The sequence below is a fragment of the Oncorhynchus clarkii genome, chromosome 1 (genome assembly GCF_045791955.1).
Source record: "Oncorhynchus clarkii lewisi isolate Uvic-CL-2024 chromosome 1, UVic_Ocla_1.0, whole genome shotgun sequence".
Lineage (NCBI taxonomy): Eukaryota > Metazoa > Chordata > Actinopteri > Salmoniformes > Salmonidae > Oncorhynchus > Oncorhynchus clarkii.
In genome coordinates this window covers 8484653-8511668 of record NC_092147.1, presented here as the reverse complement: position 1 = coordinate 8511668, position 27016 = coordinate 8484653, and the positions used below count along the sequence as shown (strand labels likewise).

Sequence of the window (27016 nt, the reverse complement as noted above, 5' to 3'; positions counted from 1 at the left end):
GAATAAGACAATCTATCAATGTAATGAACCGTACAGAGGAACGAATAAGACAATCTATCAAACCATTGCTATATCAAACCATTGCTTGATATGACTAGACGAGACAATGTCTCTCCATTGTGCCATAGGATCTAACTACAATCAGGCATCTATGGTCAGACAATCCCTAAGGTCCTATGTTTTGTAATTGCATGATCATGTTGTCCAGCAGAGCAAGTATGCTGATTGGTGTTGAAGACATGAACGTATACAGTGATTCGCTTCCTTAATAAAATCCACTGTATCTTTGTTATAATAAACGCCAAGAAAAGCTGCCGGCAAGTCTACATTGTGAAGTCTGAACATTATGGTTTGCTGTCCAAAGGAATGATGGCATAGCAGTCCATGCAGAAGAAGAATGCTTTAATGTCCAGTTACTTAGGGAGGAATGGAAATTCCTTCTTTTTTTTTGGAGCCCAACCCTCGAGACACAGTTCAGCGCCTCTGGATCAGTCGAAGGGGAATTGACAGTTTATTAACTCCTCATATGAAACAAACAGGCAATACTTAATATCAGTTCAAATAAAATCACATTTCTAGATAATTTTTCAAAACCAACTTCATAGGTTTTAAAAATAGGTTATATTTGACAAATAATTCCATGGCGTACAGTAAGATATTGCTGGCAGAATAGATGGATGCAGTTCAATGCATGATTAATATAATTCACCAAATTCATTTCTTGGTAGTCCAAAAAATTATTATTATCAGGTTGTGAATCACAGCTGGCCTGTTACATTGTTTGGGTGTTCGGGACGCACTGTTTTTAGTTTCAAACAAAAATGGATGACTGTAACTAAGGCTAGGAATGTCGATCACAGCAAGCAACACAACAGTGTACAGCTTACACTCGGTTTGTTGTTTTTATGAAATAGTGTTCATTAAATAGTTTTCAATCATAGCTAAAGTTTGTATTGCTGTTAATTTTCATCTGGGACTGCAAGTTTGCGTCCCAGATTTCTCTTAAGTTGCAGTTAGCTGCTGGCAGAGTCCTGTTAAGTAGTAGTTAGCTGCTAGCCATCATGAAAATGGAGCAGGCTAGCGCTAGCAGTGCTAGCCCACTGGTGTTTTTATCCAAGGCTGGGAATAAATGCTTCAGGTGTGAGATGATTTTCACATATTCACAGGATGAGGATAAGGTGGAACTGGACAATTGACAGGGATTTGTCTGCCCTAAATGCACTACCATCAAGTATCTTAGTGAAGAGATCCTCTGACTGTTAGCTTGGCTGGGAGAAAAGGAAAACCTGCTTTCTAAGTACCCCGACCTTGCTGTAACCCAGGCAAACTGAATCTCAGTTTTAAATGCCTCCTATAGCAAAGATGTTGAGTCGGAAGGCGTTGATCTGTTACAATCCAACGGACAGATGTTAAACTCAACTCCGCGGCCCCATGGGAGACTGGACACTCGCAATGCGTAGCAGATCAGGGAGGCAGTCTGGCCACCCATCTATCCGAGAAAATCCGATCCAGCTATCAAACAGGTTTGCCCCGCTAGAGACGGACCTACCAGCCCCAGATGTATAGGATCCTGGGTGTATACCAACAGCCAGTGTCCGCCCAGTGGCACCCTCCCTCACAACCACTGCATTTCAGCAGGTTGTTTCCCCCATGGGATTCCATCACTATCACGTTCAATGTGGGCAGCTCGATGAGGAGAGATTTTGGCCTGCCTATGGTCTGTGGACCGACCAAGGTCCACTGTCACCCAGTCAGCTGATACTTTGCTCGAAACGAGTACCTGAACAAACTTGGCAATGACAGGAATGTCTCTTTTTGTGACAACTTTGATTTGCTGTGGGAAGAACCAGCACTTTTTTAAAACAGACAGGATTCACCCTAACCACAGGGGTCCAAGGAATATTTCCAGCAACATCAAACTGTTTAAGAGACTGACAGACAGTGTCTGGTAGTGCTCCAGTACTCCCTGTCAGAATAAACAACAGAGGACATGGAAACCATATCAACTCCTATAGAAATAACACTACTGTTATTGTGAGTAACCTAGTTTATATTCCTTTAATTCCACCTTCTAGTGAGTTTATACAAACTGTCATCTCCTACCATTCTGATAGATTTGAGACTGGCAGAAAAAAATTGTTGTAACGTTAATAATTTGATTGCTAGTCCATTAGGCAGATGCCCCAGGGACAGAGTGGCCCACACTCATTGATATGGCACATTTAAATGTTAGAGCAATCACAGGTAAAACCTTTCTTGTGAATGACCTCATTACCTAGAGCAAAAGTTGATTGCATGATTGCATGTTTCTCACTGAAACATGGCTGTCTTCAGACTGTAATGTCGTTCTTATTGTGCATCCTGTTTCTATTGATCATCCTTGAGATGTTTCTACAGGAGTCCACCTGTGGTAGATTCAATTGATTGGACATGATTTGGAGAGGCACACATATGTCTACATAAGGTCCTATAGTGCATGACAGTGCATGTCAGAGCATGCTCTGAGACAGGATTGTGCCGAGGCACAGATCTGGGGAAAGGTACCAAAACATTTCTGTGGCATTGAAGGTCTGCAAGAACACAGTGGCCTCCATCATTCTTAAATGGAAGAAGTTTGGAACCACCAAGACTCTTCCTAGAGCTGGCCGACCCGGCCAAACTGAGCAAGGGGCTTGGTCAGTGAGGTGACCAAGTACCAGATGGTCACTCTGACAGAGCTCCAGAGTTCCTCTGTGGAGATGGGAGAACCTTCCAGAAGGACAACCATCTATCTCTGCAGCACTCCACCAATCAGGATTTTCTGGTAAAGTGGCCAGATGGAATCCACTCCTCAGTAAAAGGCACATGACAGCCCACTTGAAGTTTGCCAAAAGGCACCTAAAGAACTCTCAGACCATGAGAAACAAAATTCTCCAGTCTGATGAAACCGAGATTGAACTCTTTGACCTGAATGCAAAGCTTCACTTCTGGAGTAAACCTGGCACCATACCTACGGTGCTACCTACCTTACTATAATTCCCAAACATTATATGAATTTATGAAAAAGTGCAAAGGACCATATCTAAGTGCTTGCTTATCAGATAATGTAAAAAGACAAACAAAAAAAAGATTTTCTTCCTGGGGGTGTATATGAGCTGATATTAAGTTGCTAAAATGCTGTCAGATCCACTTTAAGATTACCTTGCTCAAGGCAGGAGATACCATCTAGGATACTGATGCCAACAACCCTCCGGTTGGTTGCCTGTTATACTCTCTACCAGATTTGTTCTTCATTGCAGCTCACTCCTCACCAGACCTGAGATTCAAACTGTCAACCCATTGACTGCTGACTCATCTCTCTATACCTCTAGGCTACCTGCCAACTGTCTGTAACATTCTCCTTACAGAATATTGTAGAAATGTATTTGAAAAATCACATTCAGAGAAACATTTGCAAATACCTCAGAGCTTTTCTGAAATGGATGAGCAGTTTTGCTGAGTCTGCACATTTGACAATTCTGTATGTTGCTGGTTAGTGGTGCTGTATGTTGCTGGTTAGTGGTGCTGTATGTTGATGGTTAGTGGTGCTGTATGTTGCTGGTTAGGGGCGGTGTATGTTGATGGTTAGTGGTGCTGTATGTTGATGGTTAGTGGTGCTGTATGTTGCTGGTTAGTGGTGCTGTATGTTACTGGTTAGGGGTGCTGTATGTTACTGGTTAGTGGTGCTGTATGTTGCTGGTTAGTGGTGCTGTATATTGCTGGTTAGGAGTGCTGTATGTTTATGGTTAATGGTGCTGTATGTTGATGTTAGGGGTGCTGTATGTTACTGGTTAGGGGTGAGTATGTTGCTGGTTAGTGGGGCTGTACATTGCTGGTTAGGGGTGCTGTATGTTGCTGGTTAGTGGTGCTGTATGGTGCTGGTTAGGAGTGTTGTTTGTTGCTGGTTATGGGTGCTGTACGTTGCTGGTTAGTGGTGCTGTACATTGCTGGTTAGGGGTGCTGTATGTTGCTGGTTAGTGGGCTGTATGTTGATGGTTAGTGGTGCTGTATGTTGATGGTTAGTGGTGCTCTATGTTGATGGTTAGTGGTGCTGTATATTGATGGTTAGTGGTGCTGTATGTTACTGGTTAGGGGTGCTGTATGTTACTGGTTAGTGGTGCTGTATGTTGCTGGTTAGGGGTGCTGTATATTGCTGGTTAGGAGTGCTGTATGTTTATGGTTAATGGTGCTGTATGTTGCTGGTTAGGGGTGCTGTATGTTACTGGTTAGGGGTGAGTATGTTGCTGGTTAGTGGTGCTGTATGTTGATGGTTAGGGGTGCTGTATGTTGCTGGTTAGTGGTGCTGTATGTTACTGGTTAGGGGTGCTGTATGTTACTGGTTAGTGGTGCTGTATGTTGCTGGTTAGTGGTGCTGTATATTGCTGGTTAGGAGTGCTGTATGTTTATGGTTAATGGTGCTGTATGTTGCTGGTTAGGGGTGCTGTATGTTGATGTTAGGGGTGCTGTATGTTACTGATTAGGGGTGAGTATGTTGCTGGTTAGGGGTGCTGTACATTGCTGGTTAGGGGTGCTGTATGTTGCTGGTTAGTGGTGCTGTATGGTGCTGGTTAGGAGTGTTGTTTGTTGCTGGTTAGTGGTGCTGTACATTGCTGGTTAGTGGTGCTGTACATTGCTGGTTAGTGGTGCTGTATGTTGCTGGTTAGTGGGCTGTATGTTGCTGGTTAGGGGTGCTGTATGTTGCTGGTTAGGGGTGCTGTATGTTGCTGGTTAGGGGGCTGTATGTTGCTGGTTAGGGGTGCTGTATGTTGCTGGTTAGGGGTGCTGTATGTTGCTGGTTAGGGGTGGTGTATGTTGCTGGTTAGGGGTGCTGTATCTGGCTGGTTAGGGGTGCTGTATCTGGCTGGTTAGGGGTGCTGTACGTTGCTGGTTAGCGGTGCTGTATGTTGCTGGTTAGTGGTGGTTTGCCGGAGGTTCTTGGGGAAACATTGAAAGCATGTTTTGTACTCTGATTAATTATTTGATAAAACAATTTTATTCTTATCTAACAACCTTATCTAACTATTCCCAAGTGTAGCTTTCAAAGTATTTGGATGAGTTTCAAAGAGCATACACACTACGCTCATTGTTATACACAGCATAAAATTGGTAGACCGCACAGTTTTAGTCCAATGACACATGGCAGACACTACTCTCTGAAAGAGGTGTTTCCCAGATGTGGTGGGAGATGGAATGGCGTATGTACTGTAAGCCCTATTGTTGACCTGGCAGTTTAGAACAAATAATCAGGATTAGAGAGATGTGGAGGGAGATAGAATGGAGTATGTAAGCCCTATTGTTGATCTGACTGTTTCAATAATCAGGATTAGAAAGATGGGCAGAAGGTGGGACAGAATTTCTATCAGATTTCTGCCCGGCAATTATGTTTGAGCCAACCGATGAGATTACTCAGACAGTATCCAATGGTGTACACTGGGCCAAAATAAAGAACAGGATGGCGTTATGACATCTATACAACACCAAGATATTAAATCCCCAACATTGTCTCGTTGGCATATCACCACAACCCTGGTTTATTTATGAAAATAATAATCTGTTTTACAAAGGCATAATAACAACCAGGTACATTAAAATGATAATGCCCTCGAAGCCGGTGTTTGGAGGACATATTGGTAAGGGTGTTTTTTTTAAATCACATTTATACAACGGTTTAGCAACACATTCAAATAAGGATTGACATATCTTCATTAAAAACTGTATTTTAATGAAATTATTCATTCTGTTTTATCCTTCCACGAGATATAGTCTCGACACATCTAGGGTTGCAGCCCAAGCCGGCGGGTCGTTCATTCGATCAGTTAGGTTTCCAGAGATGCAACCCAGTCGATGTATTTTTATTCTATATCTATGGACGTGACCTGATTGTTCGTTCTAAATGTACCGTTGCCATGCTGGCTGGCAATGTTCTTATCACCTTGCTTGCTAGCTAGCCAGCCAACTTTGGCTAACACAGTCACGACAACCAGTGCAGCCAGAATAACAGAGAAGTAGCTTTGTTTGCATTTGTTTACGCTGTTTTCCAGTGACATTTATTTGGAAACATCCATAACAGTGAGCTAATGATGCGCGATTTCTCCGGGCATAGAACATTTGCTCTCTCGCCTGGACACTGTTCCGAAGAGCTAGCCAACTACACAGCAGACACAATCACCTCCAACGGATGCTGGAAAGACAGTAAACTAGCTGCATTTCATTTCTTTTGACCTGTTTGAACATTGCTCTGTATATACAGTATGCATGCAAATTTTGGTGATTCATGATTTCCACTGGCTGAGAAAAGCTGCCTGCCTGACTCATCCCGACACGTTCATTACTAGGGGACATCTGGAGATTGAATTTCAATATTGAAACAATGTTGCAAATGTTGGAGAGACATTCAGCAAAGTTTATATAAATCTACGCTGATGAAAACCAAACACTAGTCTAAAAGAAATGGGAGATAATGTCCAGGTTTTATTTTTTAAAGAGGACATCAAGTTTATAAATTGCCTGGTTGGGCTAATGAGATAGTGGACTGCGCAGTGAGATGGAACAGTAAATTGGCATTTCAACGTCATAGCCCTAGCCAGTGGTAACTTGTGGAATAGACACCGGCTGGAAAACGGTTTAAACCAATTAGCATCCAGGATTAGAACCACCCATTGTATAAAGGCATAATAACAACCAGGTACATAGACATAATAACAACCAGGTACATAGACATAATAACAACCAGGTACATAGACATGATAACAACCAGGTACATAGACATAATAACAACCAGGTACATAGACATAATAACAACCAGGTACATAGACATGATAACAACCAGGTACATAGACATAATAACAACCAGGTACATAGACATGATAACAACCAGGTACATAGACATAATAACAACCAGGTACATAGGCATAATAACAACCAGGTACATAGACATAATAACAACCAGGTACTGTATACGAGGGAGTGGAGAGCCAAATGAAGAAAAAAACTATGAGAAATGAGAAGGGAGATGGGGCTTCTTTGTCTGCTCACCCGTTGTAATAAGCCAATGCATTCACACAACTCTGAGAGAGTGGTCGCATTGATTTGCTATGATATCAATTTAAAGGGAAGGTAGACGATAGCTCTGACTAGAAAACCCATTGAAAGGTCCCGCGCTGCTGCAGTAACTTGAAAAAGCATAGCAATCATTGTAATCTTTTTAAGATTCTGAGCTTCAGAATGCAGACAGCACAAGAAAATGATTTATTGAAAGTCTCAAGACACTGTTCAGAGGTCACATCCATTCTATGAATGGTTAAAGGAAAATACAGCCGGTATGATGCATTTTGCAACAAATTATGCAAAACGATGCATCATCTGATTCAAAATGCACCATACTGGCTGTATTTCCATATTTTGAAAGTGTTAGATCTTGAAAACGTAATTGCTGACACGCAAAACACTTTTGTATATCAACAATGGACTAATGAAACAAATACCAAAATATCATTTTTTGGGGGGTGTAATTTTCCTTTAATAGAGTTGAAGTGACCTCTTGACAGGGTCTTGAGACTTACAATAAAACAAATCCTGGCCTGTATGAACTTATATCTAGTTAGAAGGCTGTGAGGCACAGTGTCCAACTGAATATGTGTCCAAGACTTGGCTGTCAAGCTAACCGTTATAAAAATACACTCATCCACATCCTTCCATGACAGAAATGTAGTCCACATGAAGATAACGTACAGACAGATCACTAAGTTCTGGTTATGTTTACAGTACAGTATGCTGTAGTGTGCAGTTCGCTTCTTAACAAAGGAATAAACAGCATAGACTTGAAATTGGCTTCAAGGAGAAAGGTGTCGTCACTGTCAAGATAAATGCCTCCCTTTACACAAGCTGAGTGATGCAGTTGAGAGCCCCATCACTGACAGAGAAAGCGTCCGGTTTGCATCGACTGAACATTTGCAGATAAAACAACATGGAAAATGTATTATCAAGTATTGCTTACTTGTTATGATCTACAAGCAAAGCCAGAGACAAATGTTTTCCAGACATAAGACGGGGACACTTAGGAAGTTTCAGCTAACCAAAATTAAATCATCAGTAATTGTAAATGCTTGGTTATTTGTCCAATTTATGGGGCTGTGTTATTGGAAACAAAGATCAGATTTTTAAAATCGGGGAAAAAAATCTCTCCAGTACTGACACACCTACCCCCTCTTTCATGCACACGGATGCGAAGCGTATACACATGCGAGCACACACAGAGACAGACAGACAGACAGACACACACACACACACACACACACACACACACACACACACACACACACACACACACAGACAGACAGACAGACAGACAGACAGACAGACAGACAGACAGACAGACAGACAGACAGACAGACAGACAGACAGACAGACAGACAGACAGACAGACAGACACACACACACACACACAGAGACAGACGTGTACAGGAAATGGAGGCCAGAAAAACATTCATCAGATATTCAAAGGATGCTCAATACAGAAAAATGACAGTCATTATTGCAGCTTGGATTCACACTCTCCATTCGTAGTATATTACAGTTCTGGAAAGGTGTTCTATCTAATCAAATAGATTCAAATGTATCTATAATTAAATGTTACAATACATTGTTTGACAGTTTTTAATAAGCTCAGCCTGGAGAGGCCTTTGGTACATAAACAAGTTTATAAAAGTGGTTGTTTGGATCCTAGATGGTGATTGGACAAGCAGCATTCCAAGCTGTGCTGTATTGGCCGTCACTGGCACACTATGCCTGCTAACAGTTCCCTCTGAAAATGATCACTGTGCCTCCATAGGAATGTAATGTTCATGTTGCTGTCCAAATCATCTGTTGTATTTATCTCAACTCACTCATTATTTCCCCTGGCTTCCAGCCTAGCATTTAGTTTGGTACAGTGGGGGTTAATATAAGACTAGCATTTAGTTTGGTACAGCGGGGGTTAATATAAGCCTTGCAGTCTCCTCTCTGACCTCGGAAACAATGTTCACTTTTGAATTTCGAACAAAGCCATTTATTTACCTGTGACTGTATTCATGAGACAACACCACCTCGCGTACCTTATTGCTTAAATAAGTGTTGTGTAATGAATTGGTTGTATAATGAATTTAATCAGTGGAGGCTCCTCAGAGAGGGGAGGGGAAGACCATCCTCCTCAGTGAATTTCATAGAAATAGTGAAACAATTTTTAAAAGTATCCTTTTTAGTTAAAACTATATTAAATACTGTATATTCACATGTCATTAAATAATCGATTAAAACACACTGTTTTGCAATGAAGGTCTACAGTAGCCTCAACAGCACTCTGTAGGACAGCACCATGATGAAGCCGGAGGACTGCTAGCTTCTGTCCTCCTCTTGGTACATTGACTTCAATACAAAACCTAGGAGGCTCATGGTTCTCACCACAGACTTACACAGTAATTATGACAACTCCAACCTATCAGAACTCTTGCAGTATGAACTGAATGTTGTCGACCCAATAAAAGGATCAGAAAATGAATATAGTACTAAAAACACAAGCTACAGCTATCTAGCACTGCAGTGCATACAATGTGGTGAGTAGTTGACTCAAAAAGCGAGATAGGCAATAGTTTAACAGTTTTGAACAAATTAATTTCTTCAAAAATGAAGGAGAAGCAAGAGAGAGAGCACCTGACTCTAACAGAGAGGGATGCTACGTTAGCTAGCTGGCTATGGCTATCAAACACTAGAACTCTTCCAAGTCATGGTAAGCTTTTGGTTTTATTAATATTTTGCCACTGGGGCCCGCCGGTTTAACTGCTAAACAGCTTGCTGTTCACTGCACTGCATGATTATAGCGGGTTTATTAAACTTCTTATGGCTGTGGGCAGTATTGAGTAGCTTGGATGAATAAGGTGCCCAGAGTAAACTACCTGCTACTCAAGCCCAGAAGCTACGATATGCATATTATTAGTAGATTTGGATAGAAAACACTCTGAAGTTTCTAAAACTGTTTGAATGATGTATGTGAGTATAACTGAACTCATATGGCAGGCAAAAACCTGAGATCCAACCAGGAAGTGGGAAATCTGAGGTTTGTAGGTTTGCCTATCCAATATACAGTGTCTATGGGGTCATCTATTCCACTAGATGTCAACAGTCTTTAAAACCTTGTTTTATGCTTCTACTGTGGAGGATGAGGGAATGAGAGAAGATTAGTCAGGGGTCTGGCAGAGAGCCACGAGTTCACTCAGGCGCGCCCCCTTGAGAGGTAGCTGCGTTCCTTTTCGTTTCTAAAGACAAAGGAATTACCGGTTGAAACGTTATTGAAGATTTATGTTAAAAACATCCTAAAGATTGATTCTATACATCGTTTGACATGTTTCTACTAACTGTAGTGGAATTTTTTTACTTTTCGTCTGGCCTACGCGTCATGAATTTGGATTTTTGAACTAAACGCCTGAACAAAAAGGAGGTATTTGGACATAAATTATGGACTTTATCGAACAAAACAAACATTTATTGTGGAACTTGGATTCCTGGGAGTGCATTCTGATGAAGATCATCAAAGGTAAGTGAATATTTATAATGCTATTTCTGACTTCTGTTGACTCCACAACATGGTGGGTATCTGTATGGCTTGCTTTTGTGTCTGAGCGCCGTACTCAGATTATTGCATGGTGTGCTTTTTCCGTAAAGTTTAAAAAAAATCTGTCACAGCGTTTGCATTAAGGAGAAGTTTATCTAAAGTTCCATGTAAAACACATGTATCTTTTATCAATGTTTATTATGAGTATTTCTGTAAATTGATGTGGCTCTCTGCAAAATCACCGGATGTTTTGGAGGCAAAACATTACTGAACATAACGCGCCAATGTAAACTAAGATTTTTGGATATAAATATGAACTTTATCGAACAAAACATACATGTATTGTGTAACATGAAGTCCTATGAGTGTCATCTGATGAAGATCATCAAAGGTTAGTGATTAATTTTTATCTCTATTTCTGCTTTTAGTGACTCCTTTCTTTGGCTGAAAAAATTGCTATGTTTTTCTGTGACTAGGTATTGACCTAACATAATAAGATGGTGTGCTTTCGTCGTAAAGCCTTTTTGAAATCGGACACTGTGGTGGGATTAACAACAGGTTTATCTTTAAAAGGGTGTAAAATACTTGTATGTTTGAGGAATTTTAATTATGAGATTTCTGTTGTTTGAATTTGGCGCCCTGTACTTTCACTGACTGTTGTCAAGTCGATCCAGTTAACGTGTTCTCAGCCGTAAGAAGTTAACGTGTTAGTTCTAATAGATAGCTATGTTAACTATGACGTATTAGTTAATACGGTGTCATCGATTTAGGCTGTGTGTAGCGGTTAGCGGTTATGGTATGAAGGTTTGGATTGGAAGTTTTTTTTTGCCTGGTCACAGACAGCTGTTGTAATGTGCACTGAAGTCCACAAGCAAAGGGAAAAGGTGAGAAGAGAAGAGCGCGTAGATGCGAGAAGAAATTATAGAACGAGTAAATGATCATACTGTTTGTATGTGGCTGAACTGTGTTTGCGGTGATCAGGGGTATATTCATTCCACCAATTCTGTTGAAAAACGTTTCTTAAATGGAAGTAAATGGAACAAAACGGGCACTATATTTAATATAGTTCTGAATTTGTCCAATAGAAACTCTTGATTGCAACTGTTGGACTAATGACTACACCTTAGATCAATCAGCTAGACGCAGGCAATAGTGTGTAAGGCAGTATTGAATGTGTCACTGTCTGTCACCTTGATTAGAAAATATATATATATCTCGACCTGTGCACCTACGTTGTAAACCTTAATTCGTAGGCTAGGTTGCAACCTCATGATGGGTATAGGGAAAATGTTAGTATCATGTAGTAGCCTAAATCTATCGATGTTACATTGAGCTGGGTGAATGGAATATGAATGACAGTCATCCAAATATGCTTTAATAGAAATAAGGCCATGCTCATTCATTTTTTTTTACGATCTCCATCATCTTAAATGGCACCGACCACCACTGATTTGAATCCATGAATCAATTATTTATCTAATCAACAAAATCTCGACAAGTCATCAATCTTGGTACAGCTTGTCTTCAAGAGGTTTTATATTGTGATTTGTCATTTTACTGACAAAAAGATTACCATGAAAGGGATGGGACATAGGTTTGGTAACAGTATGACATTCATTCATTGAAAGTGTACTTTTGATTACTTTCATGATATGTTTATTTATTTGAGCACTCTTATAGATATCATGACTACTGTACTACGGTTTCACTGTTTCAAACTCACTGAATTGTATGAGGGCAGAGCTCTCTTGAGGTCAAATGAACTTTTATCATATGTCGAGCATTTGAATGATAATACTTTTGATTGTGGATCATATAAATGTCATAAATAAACTATTCAACTTGAGCAAAGAATATCTTCCCAAAGAATTTGACATCAGATTCCTGTATCTCCCATGCCATTGTTTCCAGTCACGTCGACATAATTGGAACGCTTATTTGACTTTTTTGTGGGCGCAATTATGTTTACATGCAGGAACATGGGCTACTCTGGGGACAGAATTTTATCTCAAATAGAAACCAAGCTGTCGAGACAAAGGTGGTCGTCAAGGTTAAACTATAGGCACCGCAAGTGCCCTGTATCAAGGCGGTGCTCTACATTATTCAATAAAAACGCACATCAAACATAAAAGAGGTTCTAATGTACGTCCCGGAAGTCAAAGATTGCCAACGTGACACTGACTATGAATTGTTTCTTGTTTATTTAAATAGCGCTGCATTTTCTGAAGCAGCAGTTGAAGTGATCATATCATTATCGGAGAGCGCGAGTCACTACAGTCTGTGATGGGACAAAATAAACAGACCCTGTCGCGTTGCTATAAAACATAGGTCCTACGGCCAATTGACAGTTATTTTTACAGTCACGACACCACAGTGGTCATCGTCTAATTGTCTCCTAGTATTCCATTATTAGGCTACCTCATATTCCCTATGTAGAAACGTCCTTGGCATGAACTAGGCTACATGATAAATCCCCTTCTACAGAGTTGACATGTAAGCTATTCAACATCACCCTCATATACACATATAATGTATTTATATTTCAAAAGAACAAAACCTCTTACCTGCAAATGACCCTGGTACATATTGAGCTTGAAGTCAATTCCTGATTCTGCGACGATGGATTTTTAAGCTACTTTAAGGCTCGCAATACAGATACAGTAAGCGACACTGGGAGTGTCCATACGTACGAAGAGTTCTGGAACAAGAGGCAGAATGTTTCAATTCGCTCAGAAGTGCAGGCTCCAATTGAGTCTTTGAATGTTACGCCAAGGAAAGGAGCTGTCCTCGCTTAAGGTGCAGAAACGTAAGTGTTTTTGTCATGTATTTTTTTGCCGGTATTTGAAAGGTAGCCAGGCGACAGCACGGGAGAGATAAGTGCACTACCAGAACCCACTTCAATGCGAGGCGCCCAGAAATCTTCACGGCGCTGCCAAAAGCTTCTGGGTCCTCGGCTTCGGATGGACAACAATTCAGTTAGTCAAGTAAAATCTCCCGTGTTATGTCTTCATTGTGCACACTACCGCTCTCCGCCTCTCGACCGTGGCTTAATAATTGTTTTGACGCTTCTTATAGTGCACTCCTCTCTCCTGCTTTTACCAACCTTCCTCATCTGGGCGCCGCTGGAGCCGCCTCCTGGATTCACGTGCTCTGAAGTAGGAGCAAGTTGAAATTGGGGGCAATTCTGACATTTGGAGCTTGTTTCAGGCGGTGTGCTGCAGGTATTACTATATATTCTGTAGGTATAGGCTAGAGTATGTTTTGGCGCCTACTTATCTATATTTTAAGGTTTATATGAAGCCTTATAATAACTGTTTGCCATCTTGCTGTAGCTGGAAACCAATGAATGCACTGCAATTGGCCTAAACGAACTGGTTGCGTGTGCCCTGAGTCTGTACTATAATTCCAACTCCTTGTCACGTCATGCCAAACCTTTGGTTAATAATTTATATATATATATTGGGCCGACATTATTCTGCTATACTGTACATTGTCCAATTAGTTCTAGTATGAAGGATTACATAACTCGATGTATGCAAATCGGATGATTCTCTTCAAGGTAATCTTGATGATGTAAACTACAGAGTGGAATAAGGCATGCTAGTGCACCGTGATGTTTATCTCTTGGCCAATTAAGAAGTAAGGCAGGATGCTTATTTAACGAGACACGTAGTGATAATGGGGAATCAGTAGCTTAATTACAGTGCAGCACATGGAGTAACAATAATATAATCAACATGAAACAAGAACAACATATGTTTGCAAGAAATTGTAGTGAATTGTTTGACCAATTATAATTGTTGTAGAGTAACAGTGAATGATACCAAAATCTCCGCGTCTTTCGGGTTTGGCCGGGGTAGACCGTCATTGTAAATATGATTTTGTTCTTAACTGACTTGCCTAGTTAAATAAAGGTTAAATAAAAAATATTTAAAACATGTTTTTTTAAAAATATGCCACATATGTAATGTCATTGATATCAGCTACTCTGCTATATGATCACGTGTAAATATCTTTCTCTATAATATACTACATGAGACAGTATAACACCAATAACGCAAATTAACACTTGTTATGCGAACCTGTAAAAACACAATTATGTTGTCAGATGTGGGATCTGTTAATTTAATTTAATTTATAACAGGGTTTGCCAATATTCTTTAAATATTGTTACAACCAAAATCTCTCGTGGACAGAGCTAACTAAACATAATTGTTGCTGTAGAATATGTTGGGAATTACTGGGATGTTCGGGATAAGAGCAGGGGTTGTTGAGGTGTTTAGGTTTTTAGTTACTGGTTATTTGGACAAATCACGATTTCTCATGTGTTAGCGTCTTTCAAATTTCGAAATGGGAGGGGACATTCGGCCCATATACTTGACCCTATCTTGGAAAGATAAAGGGTGCTCATGGACCAAGCCGCCATGGACCAGAACCAAGCTGCCATGGACCGGAACCCAGACACTAGAACCAGAACCCAGCCACCATGGACCTGAACCCAGCCACCACGGACCAGAACCCATCTGACATGGACCAGAACCCAGCCAGCAGCAGCCATGGACCAGAACACAGCCGACATGGACCAGAACCCAGCCGCCATGGACCAGAACCCAGCCGCCATGCGCCAGAACCCAGCCGCCATGTGCCAGAACCCAGCTGCCATGGACCAGAGTCCATCCGACATGGACCAGAACCCAGCCACCATCCACCATAGACCAGAACCCAGACGCCATAGACCAGAGCTCATCTGACATGGACCAGAACACAGCCACCAGGCACCATAGACCAGAACCCAGAACCCAGCCACCATGGACCAGAACCCAGCCGCCATGGACCAGAACACAGCCGCCATGGACCAGAACCCAGCCGCCATGTGCCAGAACCCAGCTGCCATGGACCAGAGCCCATCCGACATGGACCAGAACCCAGCCACCAGCCACCATAGACCAGAACCCAGCCGCCATGGACCAGAGCTCATCTGACATGGACCAGAACACAGCCACCAGGCACCATAGACCAGAACCCAGCCACCATGGACCAGAACCCAGCCGCCAAGGACCAGAACCCAGCCGCCAAGGACCAGAACCCAGCCGCCATGTGCCAGAACACAGTTGCCTGCCTCCATGTGCCAGAACCCAGCAGCCATGGTCCAAAACCCAGCCGCCACAGACTAGAACCCAGTCACCATGACCAGAACCAAGCCACCATGGACCAGAACCCAGCTGTAATGGACCAGAACCCAGTCACCATGACCAGAACCAAGCCACCATGGACCAGAACCCAGTCACCATGACCAGAACCCAGTCACCATGGACCAGAACCCAGCTGCCATGGACCAGAACCCAGCCACCATGGACCAGAACCCAGTCACCATGACCAGAACCCAGTCACCATGGACCAGAACCCAGCTGCCATGGACCAGAACCCAGCCACCATGGACCAGAACCCAGCCACCATGGACCAGAACCAAGCCACCATGGACCAGAACCCAGCCACCATGGACCAGAACCAAGCCACCATGGATCAGAACCCAGCCACTGTGGATCATGCAGGGAGAATCAAATGATTACACCTGCTCTGTATTGCTTGCTTGGAATTGATTAAATAAATTCACTCTAATGTATTTCAATGGATTCTTTCATATTCCCTCGTGTGTATTTTTATCAATCAATATTGATAGCGCATTAATGTTGGCGTGATCCTAGGGTAGCGAACAGGTACATGCTGGTGTCTGATTCTATTTCAAGGCCCCATTGGGCCATGGTCCCGCATTCCCCCATCTCTATGTTCTGACAGGCAGTGTGGCTAACTAATAATTAAGGGCAGATAAGTGGAATTGTTGTTGTGTACTGTGGGCCAAACAGTCAGTGCAGTGTGATTTGAAAAACAAATTAATAGAATGAATTGGAGATAATATTTATGTGGAGCGACCATCGGAGCTGAAAATATGAGCTGCTAGAAGCTATTCTTGCATAAGGCTGAAAATGATTGGGCAAACTTCTTGGACATAAGTGATGCAAAGGTGGATTGGGTTGATTGCTCAGTCTGCATGTATTCCAAGGTCCTACTGATATTTATGCTGCAGTAGTTTATGTGTTGGGGGGGCTAGGGTTAGTCTATTATATCTGGACTATTTCTCCTGTCTTATCCAGTGTCCTGTGTGAATTTAAGTACGCTCCCTCTTATTCTCTCTCTCTTTCTCTCTAATTCTCTCTTTCTCTCGGAGGACCTGAGCCCTAGGACCATGCCTCAGGACTACCTGGCCTGATGACTCCTTGCTGTCCCCAGTCCACCTGGTCGTGCTGCTGCTCCAGTTTCAGCTGTTCTGCTTGCGGCTATGGAACCCTGACCTGTTCACCGGACGTGCTACAGTACCTTGTCCCGGACCTGCTGTTTTCGACTCTCTCGCTCTACGGCACCTGCTGTCAATTCAATTCAATTCAAGGGCTTTATTGGCATGGGAAACATGTGTTAACATTGCCAAAGTGAATATATAAAGTGAAATAAACAATAAAAATTAACAGTAAACATTACACATACAGAAGTTTCAAAACAATAAAGACATTACAAATGTCATATTATATATATATATACAGTGTTTTAACAATGTACAAATGGTTAAAGGACACTTTCAGAGTCTCTAACTCTGAATGATCGGCTATGAAAAGCCAACTGAAAGTTAATCTCAAAGGCCATGGATAGTCAACGTGGGACATCTACTCCTGAGGTGCTGACCTGTTGCACCCTCTACAACCACTGTGATTATTATTGACCGTTCTACGAACGTTTGAACATCTTGGACATGTACTGTTATAATCTCCAACTGGCAAAGCCAGAAGAGGACTGGCCAACCCTCAGAGCCTGGTTCCTCTCTAGGTTTTCTCCTAGGTTCCTGCCTTTCTAGGGAGTTTTTCCTAGCCGCCATGCATCTACATCTGCATTGCTTGCTGTTTAGGGGTTTTAGCCTGGGTTTCTGTATAGCACTTTGTGACATCGGCTGATGTAAAAAGGGCTTTATAAATACATTTTATTGAAGTTTGATTGATATACATATCTTGCATTTGAGGAGGATTAATTTCAGGTTGATTAATTTACTTCAGTTTGATTCATTTACTTCAGTTTGATTCATTTATTTCAGGTTGATTCATTTACTTCATTTTGATTCATTGATTTCATTAAGAATCAGCTCAAAAGGCTACCTCACTTTTGAAATAGGTGTGTGTTACTCAAATGTCTTGCGTAACTTTCCCATAATTGTTTTAGTATCTATGTGTGATTTAGGGGAAAAGTTCTAGTTTGTCAATTAATCAAACTGAAGTAAATAAATCAGTTATCACATAGAAATCACCCCTTAACGATTCATCTCATTACAAGGTAGAAACACAGCTGTGTCAAGGGGATTTAACGTTAGGTAGGCAGCAGCAAGATGATAGTGCATGAAAGGACTCTTGTCTCTATCAATTACTATGTTGACTCAATACATCACTTGCCCGAAGCGCTCTGAGCTGAATAATCCACCTATCAAAGACCACATCAGACTCTGCATTCATTGAACATCATGGTTTTTGATGCTGGACTCAGGAAGTGCTCGCCTATTGTTGTGATGTCCTGTAGGTCACAGGATCCATTGCTGTTTCAATACACACCATATGGCAAATACAACACCGGTGACATCATAGCGTACCATAATTAATTTACAGTGCATTTGGGGAAGTATTCAGACCCCTTCCCTTTTTCCACATTTTGTTACGTTACAGCATTTTCCTAAAATGTATTAATTTATTTATTTTCCTCATCAACCTACACACAATACCCCATAATGACAAAGCAAAAATATGTTTTTGGACATTTTTGCAAATTCATTAAAAACAAAAAACAGAAATACCTTATTTACACCTTTTGCTATGAGACTCGAAATTGAGCTCAGGTACATCCTGTTTCCATTGATTATCTTTGCATTGTTTCTACAACATTATTGGAGTCCACCTGTGGTAAATTCAATTGATTGGACATGATTTAGAAAGGCACACACCTGTCTATATAAGGTCCCACAGTTGACAGTGCATATCAGAGCAGAAATCAAGCCATGAGGTCGAAGGAATTGTCCATAGAGCTCTGAGAGAGGATTGTGCCGAGGCACAGATTTGGGGAAGGGTACCAAAAAATGTCTGCTGCATTGAAGGTCCCCAAAAACACAGTGACCTCCATCATTCTTAAATGGAAGAAGTTTGGAACCACCATGATTCTTCCTAGATCTGGCAGCCCAGCCAAACGGGATAATCTGGGAAAATGGCCTTTGTTAGGAAGGTGACCGAGAACCCGATGGTCACTCTGACAGAGCCCCAGAGTTCCTCTGTGGAGATGGGAGAACCTTCCAGAAGGACAACAATCTCTTCAGCACTTCAACAATCAGGCCTTTATGTTAGTGTGGCCAGACGGAAGCCACTTCTCAGTAAAGGCATATGACAGCCTGCTTGGAGTTTGCCAAAAGGCACCTAAAGGACTCTCAGACCATGAGAAACCTGATTCTCTGGTCTGATGAAGCAAAGATTGAACTCTTTGGCCTGAATGCCAGCGTCACCTCTGAAGGAAACCTGGCATCATCCCTACAGTGAAGCATGGTGGTGGCAATATCATGCTGTGGGGATGTTTTTCAGCGGCAGGGACTGGGAGAGTAGTCATGCTTGAGGGAAAGATGAACGGAGCAAAGTACAGAGAGATCCTTGATGAAAACCTGCTTGGGGCAAAGGTTCACCTTCCAACAGGACAATGACCCTAAGCACACAGCCAGGACAACGCAGGAGTGGCTTCGGGACAAGTTTCTGAATGTCCTTGAGTGGCCCAGCCAGAGCCCGGACTTGAACCCAAATTAACATCTCTGGAGAAACCTGAAAATAGCTGTGCAGCTACGCTCCCCCATCCAATCTGACAGAGCTTGAGAGGATCTGCGGAGAAGAATGGGAGAAACTCCCCAAATACAGGTGTGCCACAATACCCCATAACTACATCACAATGTAGCGTCATACCCAAGAAGACCCAGATGCTGTAATTGCTGCTAAAGGTGCTTCAACAAAGTCCTGAGTAATGGGTCTGAAGAGTTATGTAAATGTGAAATTTCAGTTTTTTATTTGTAATAAATGTGCTAACATTTCTAAAACCCTGTTTTTACTTTGGAGTATTGTGATGTCATTATGGAGTATTGTGATGTCATTATGGGGTATTGTGATGTCATTATGGGGTATTGTGATGTCATTATGGGGTATTGTGATGTAGTTATGGGGTATTGTGATGTAGTTATGGGGTATTGTGATGTAGTTATGGGGTATTGTGATGTAGTTATGGGGTATTGTGATGTAGTTATGGGGTATTGTGATGTAGTTATGGGGTATTGTGATGTAGTTATGGGGTATTGTGATGTCATTATGGGGTATTGTGATGTAGTTATGGGGTATTGTGATGTAGTTATGGGGTATTGTGATGTAGTTATGGGGTATTGTGATGTAGTTATGGGGTATTGTGATGTAGTTATGGGGTATTGTGATGTAGTTATGGGGTATTGTGATGTCATTATGGGGTATTGTGATGTAGTTATGGGGTATTGTGATGTAGTTATGGGGTATTGTGATGTCATTATGGGGTATTGTGATGTAGTTATGGGGTATTGTGATGTCATTATGGGGTATTGTGATGTAGTTATGGGGTATTGTGATGTAGTTATGGGGTATTGTGATGTCATTATGGGGTATTGTGATGTAGTTATGGGGTATTGTGATGTCATTATGGGGTATTGTGATGTAGTTATGGGGTATTGTGATGTCATTATGGGGTATTGTAATGTAGTTATGGGGTATTGTGATGTCATTATGGGGTATTGTGATGTAGTTATGGGGTATTGTGATGTCATTATGGGGTATTGTGATGTAGTTATGGGGTATTGTGATGTAGTTATGGGGTATTGTGATGTAGTTATGGGGTATTGTGATGTAGTTATGGGGTATTGTGATGTCATTATGGGGTATTGTGATGTAGTTATGGGGTATTGTGATGTAGTTATGGGGTATTGTGATGTCATTATGGGGTATTGTGATGTAGTTATGGGGTATTGTGATGTAGTTATGGGGTATTGTGATGTCATTATGGGGTATTGTGATGTAGTTATGGGGTATTGTGATGTCATTATGGGGTATTGTGATGTAGTTATGGGGTATTGTGATGTAGTTATGGGGTATTGTGATGTAGTTATGGGGTATTGTGATGTAGTTATGGGGTATTGTGATGTCATTATGGGGTATTGTGATGTCATTATGGGGTATTGTGATGTCATTATGGGGTATTGTGATGTAGTTATGGGGTATTGTGATGTCATTATGGGGTATTGTGATGTAGTTATGGGGTATTGTGATGTAGTTATGGGGTATTGTGATGTATTTATGGGGTATTGTGATGTAGTTATGGGGTATTGTGTGTAGATTGATGAGGGGAAAAAAACAATGTAATCCATTTTAAAATAAGGCTGTAAACGTAACAAAATGTGGGAAAAGTCAACGGCTTTAAATGCTTTCCGAATGCACTCTATCACATGTCATTCAACATAATTGGATCACGGGTGGCCATTTACAGAAATAGCTACCAAGGATTAGGGTTTAACATCTAATAATGTATGAGAAATATTATAATCATGACCAAATACATCAACCTTTCACACTGCAGTGTCATTAATGAAGTCAAGACTTAGCCAGTCAATTGAAAGGTTATTAATATGAAGCAAGAATAGAATGGCTGGCAGATGGGGGGGAATCCATCATTGATATAAATACACCTAGTTTCAATGTGATGAATATGGCCAATTAAAAATGCAAAACTCCTATTATATCCTCAAGTTCTATTGGGTGGAAAGCTGTGGTGTGGTCTGACTGTTTTTTCTTAACTAAGTTGAACTAAGTTTGTTCATTATATGACGTACACCTGCAAAGCCTAGGGTACAGTCCACACTGCCCTTTACTGTGCACATGGGACTAAACGTGTGAATTGAGTAGGAGTAAATTATTGCTAGTTCATGCATAACTACACCAATTGCTACTTTTCAAATGCAAAACAGCTGCTGTGCATCTCCCAGGTGGGTGCTACATTGATGGAAACATTTAGTCATCCACACAACATTTTTTGGGATTAATATAATCCATTCAGAATGACACTGCATGTTCCTATAGGTCCAGACATCTTCTCTGACGAAATAAACACTCCCTGCTATTTTTGACATGATGGTGGTTGGCACACATCATCCACTCGACAGTGTTGCAGATGCCCACTTGTTGCACGAACACAAGCAAAAGGTTCAGAGGATTTCAACCCATCAACACACTCCTGTATTCTGCTTGTTAATGGATAGGAAATAGCTCTCACCTTGGCTCCTCCACCACATAAACCGCCATCCCTCTCGGTTGTTTTTATGCTTTCCCGCCAGCGAGGGGTACCGACCCTGAGCAAGCACTTTCTGGAGGGTGGATGAGAAAACTAGGGTTTTGACAAACAAACCAATCAGAAGACAGATGGGAGTAAAGATTATTTGTCTTTCCTTGTAGTCATCAAGCACAAATTAGGGGAGATATTTGAAATTCCTTCAGATATATATATATATATATATATATATATATATATATATATATATATAAATAAATAAAATAGACAAAGGATTTCATCATAAAGGTGCAAACAAATGAAACACACTGAAATTTGGATTTAATTGATATGGATTTTTTTCTATTTATATAAAAAACACATAAAAATGAAGAACATCTGTAGTAATGTCACTTTTTAATTTTAAAGATTTGTTCCTTTAAGATTGATCTGTGTATCATATGGGTGAGCGACAACGGTAGAAATTGAATGGCGATGCTACTCCATTAAAGTATTTCAGATAAGTGCTATTTCCTTTATTTGCGCGGCTAAAACAGACCGATTTGGAGGACAGTCAGTCAGTTGTGTCCCACCGACATTGAATCTGATGTGACCCTGGGTGATAGTGACAATGAGGTCATAGAGCAGGAAAACACTATAGCTATACAGAGTCAACCAATCAGTATTCTAGCTATACATAGTCAACCAATCAGTATTCTAGCTATACAGAGTCAACCAATCAGTATTCTAGCTATACAGAGTCAACCAATCAGTATTCTAGCTATACAGAGTCAACCAATGAGTATTCTAGCTATACAGAGTCAACCAATGAGTATTCTATCTACACAGAGTCAACCAATGAGTATTCTATCTACACAGAGTCAACCAATGAGTATTCTATCTACACAGAGTCAACCAATGAGTATTCTATCTACACAGAGTCAACCAATGAGTATTCTATCTACACAGAGTCAACCAATGAGTATTCTATCTACACAGAGTCAACCAATGAGTATTCTATTTACACAGAGTCAACCAATGAGTATTCTATCTACACAGAGTCAACCAATGAGTATTCTATCTACACAGAGTCAACCAATGAGTATTCTATCTACACAGAGTCAACCAATGAGTATTCTATCTACACAGAGTCAACCAATGAGTATTCTAGCTATACAAAGTCAACCAATGAGTATTCTAGCTATACAGAGTCAAGCAATGAGTATTCTAGCTATACAGAGTCAACCAATGAGTATTCTAGCTATACAGTCAACCAATGAGTATTCTAGCTATACAGAGTCAACCAATGAGTATTCTAGCTATACAGAGTCAACCAATGAGTATTCTAGCTATACAGAGTCAACCAATGAGTATTCTATCTACACAGAGTCAACCAATGAGTATTCTAGCTATACATAGTCAACCAATGAGTATTCTAGCTACACTGAGTCAACCAATGAGTATTCTAGCTACACAGTCAACCAATGAGTATTCTAGCTACACTTTCTATTTATCTTGTCTATATTTTGTCTATATTGTCTATATTTTGAGTATATACACAGCAACAACTTGCATTAAAGGCATACTTTAGTCATGCCACCACATCAACGACCTTCGACCAACCAACTATAGCTTGCCTGCCAGTGTCACATGCAGAAAGTCACAGAATGAAAACTTAGTCACACCATCGCCTTCTCACGATCCCCACTAATCCATCTAACATTGGACTATTGCACTGTCTAAATATTTAATACCCCGACGACATGTCCACAAAGGAAGCTGGACTCTTTAAATATTAAGTCTATACAGTTGTTCTCCCAGCTTCATTACTGGGGTATGTACACGCCAACTCATTCATCATTCATGGGTCTCAAGAATTCCTTCAGATGAAGACAGACATGCAGAAATCTTCCCATTCATATCTTATGCAAATATAACATGTTTGTATTAGGAATAGATTAACCAAACCAAGAATAATCATATGCATTTGTGATGTGTTTTCAACACTGCCGAAATGAGTGAACACTGTGGTACTGTATAGTGTTACTGTATAGTGGTACTGTATAGTGGTACTGTATAGTGTTACTGTATAGTGGTACTGTATAGTGTTACTGTATAGTGGTACTGTATAGTGGTACTGTATAGTGTTACTGTATAGTGGTACTGTATAGTGGTACTGTATTTGGCGAACGGTACAAATGGTAGTCTATGTTTGATTCTCACATCTCACATATTCTCACATACTTTTAGCTATATAGACCTAGGCTTTTTTAAACTATTTTAGATAATTGAAAATTGCCAATAATGATTGCTGATCCGTTTACTATTAGACATAATATTGATTCCCTTAACAAGAATGATTTCTGATCCGTTTAGTATTAGACATATTGAGCCCGGAATAATACAAGGGGTCCGTCTCCATGTTCTGAAGATACAGTATGTAGTGTAGCAAAGAACATATTGGATGGGAGGACGGCTAGCTAGTTAATGGTACGCGCTAGTGGTGTTCAATTGGTGACGTGAAGTAGTTGTTTCCCTTGCTCTGCAAGGAGCTATAGGAAACGACGGCAAGACACTACAGAGGGTAGTGCGCACGGCCCGGTACATCACTGGGGTCGAGCTCCCTGCCATCCAGGACCTCTAGACCAGGCGGGGTCAGCGACTCCAGCCATCCGGGACCTCTAGACCAGGCGGGGTCAGCAACTCCAACCATCCAGGACCTCAAGACCAGGCGGAGTCAGCGACTCCAGCCATCCAGGACCTCTAGACCAGGCGGGGTCAGCGACTCCAGCCATCCAGGACCTCTAGACCAGGCGGGGTCAGCGACTCCAGCCATCCAGGACCTCTAGACCAGGCTCTGCTACTAAACAGCAACCAACAAGTCTGTAACCAACAGGACGTTGAACAGCTTCTATCCTCAAGCCATAAGACAGCTAAATAGTTAGTTAAATAGTTAACCAAATAGCTACCCGGACTATCTGCATTGACTCTTTTTGTACCAACTCTTTTGACTCATCACATGTGCTGCTGGTGCTCCTGTTTATTATCTATCCTGGTGCCTAGTCACTTCATTCCTACCTACAGTATATGTACATATCTACCTCAATTACCTCGTCCCCCTGCACATCGACTCGGTACTGTGTGTATAGCCATGTTATTACCTCGTCCTCCTGCACATTGACTCAGTACTGGTACCTCGTGTATATAGCCATGTTATTACCTCGTCCTCCTGCACATTGACTCAGTACTGGTACCTCGTGTATATAGCCATGTTATTACCTCGTCCTCCTGTACATTGACTCAGTACTGGTACCTGTGTATATAGCCATGTTATTACCTCGTCCTCCTGCACATTGACTCAGTACTGGTACCTTGTGTATGTAGCCATGTTATTACCTCGTCCTCCTACACATTGACTCAGTACTGGTACCTCGTGTATATAGCCATGTTATTACCTCGTCCTCCTGCACATTGACTCAGTACTGGTACCTCGTGTATGTAGCCATGTTATTACCTCGTCCTCCTGCACATTGACTCAGTACTGGTACCTCGTGTATGTAGCCATGTTATTACCTCGTCCTCCTGCACATTGACTCAGTACTGGTACCTCGTGTATGTAGCCATGTTATTACCTCGTCCTCCTGCACATTGACTCAGTACTGGTACCTCGTGTATATAGCCATGTTATTACCTCGTCCTCCTGCACATTGACTCAGTACTGGTACCTTGTGTATGTAGCCATGTTATTACCTCGTCCTCCTGCACATTGAATCAGTACTGATACCTTGTGTATGTAGCCATGTTATTACCTCGTCCTCCTGCACATTGACTCAGTACTGATACCTTGTGTATGTAGCCATGTTATTACCTCGTCCTCCTGCACATTGACTCAGTACTGGTACCTCGTGTATATAGCCATGTTATTACCTCGTCCTCCTGCACATTGACTCAGTACTGGTACCTCGTGTATATAGCCATGTTATTACCTCGTCCTCCTGCACATTGACTCAGTACTGATACCTTGTGTATGTAGCCATGTTATTACCTCGTCCTCCTGCACATTGACTCAGTACTGGTACCTTGTGTATATAGCCATGTTATTACCTCGTCCTCCTGCACATTGACTCAGTACTGGTACCTCGTGTATATAGCCATGTTATTACCTCGTCCTCCTGCACATTGACTCAGTACTGGTACCTCGTGTATATAGCCATGTTATTACCTCGTCCTCCTGCACATTGACTCAGTACTGGTACCTCGTGTATATAGCCATGTTATTACCTCGTCCTCCTGTACATTGACTCAGTACTGGTACCTGTGTATATAGCCATGTTATTACCTCGTCCTCCTGCACATTGACTCAGTACTGGTACCTCGTGTATATAGCCATGTTATTACCATGTCCTCCTGCACATTGACTCAGTACTGGTACCTCGTGTATGTAGCCATGTTATTACCTCGTCCTCCTGCACATTGACTCAGTACTGGTACCTCGTGTATGTAGCCATGTTATTACCTCGTCCTCCTGCACATTGACTCAGTACTGGTACCTCGTGTATATAGCCATGTTATTACCTCGTCCTCCTGCACATTGACTCAGTACTGGTACCTCGTGTATATAGCCATGTTATTACCTCGTCCTCCTGTACATTGACTCAGTACTGGTACCTGTGTATATAGCCATGTTATTACCTCGTCCTCCTGCACATTGACTCAGTACTGGTACCTCGTGTATGTAGCCATGTTATTACCTCGTCCTCCTGCACATTGACTCAGTACTGGTACCTCGTGTATGTAGCCATGTTATTACCTCGTCCTCCTGCACATTGACTCAGTACTGGTACCTCGTGTATGTAGCCATGTTATTACCTCGTCCTCCTGCACATTGACTCAGTACTGGTACCTCGTGTATGTAGCCATGTTATTACCTCGTCCTCCTGCACATTGACTCAGTACTGGTACCTCGTGTATATAGCCATGTTATTACCTCGTCCTCCTGCACATTGACTCAGTACT

The 27016-nt window shown here is 41.6% G+C and overlaps 1 protein-coding gene across 1 annotated transcript in view; it reads right to left on the bottom strand.

The window, feature by feature from the left end:
• LOC139414968 (PEX5-related protein-like) overlaps nucleotides 1-13499 on the bottom strand; it is a 199280-nt gene extending 185781 nt beyond the window's left edge. The window contains exon 1 of the mRNA XM_071162650.1: nucleotides 13168-13499. Coding sequence (XP_071018751.1) covers nucleotides 13168-13188 — 21 coding nt within the window. The 5' untranslated portion in view covers nucleotides 13189-13499. The remainder of the gene's footprint in view (nucleotides 1-13167) is intronic.
• Between the last annotated feature and the right edge of the window lie 13517 nt (nucleotides 13500-27016).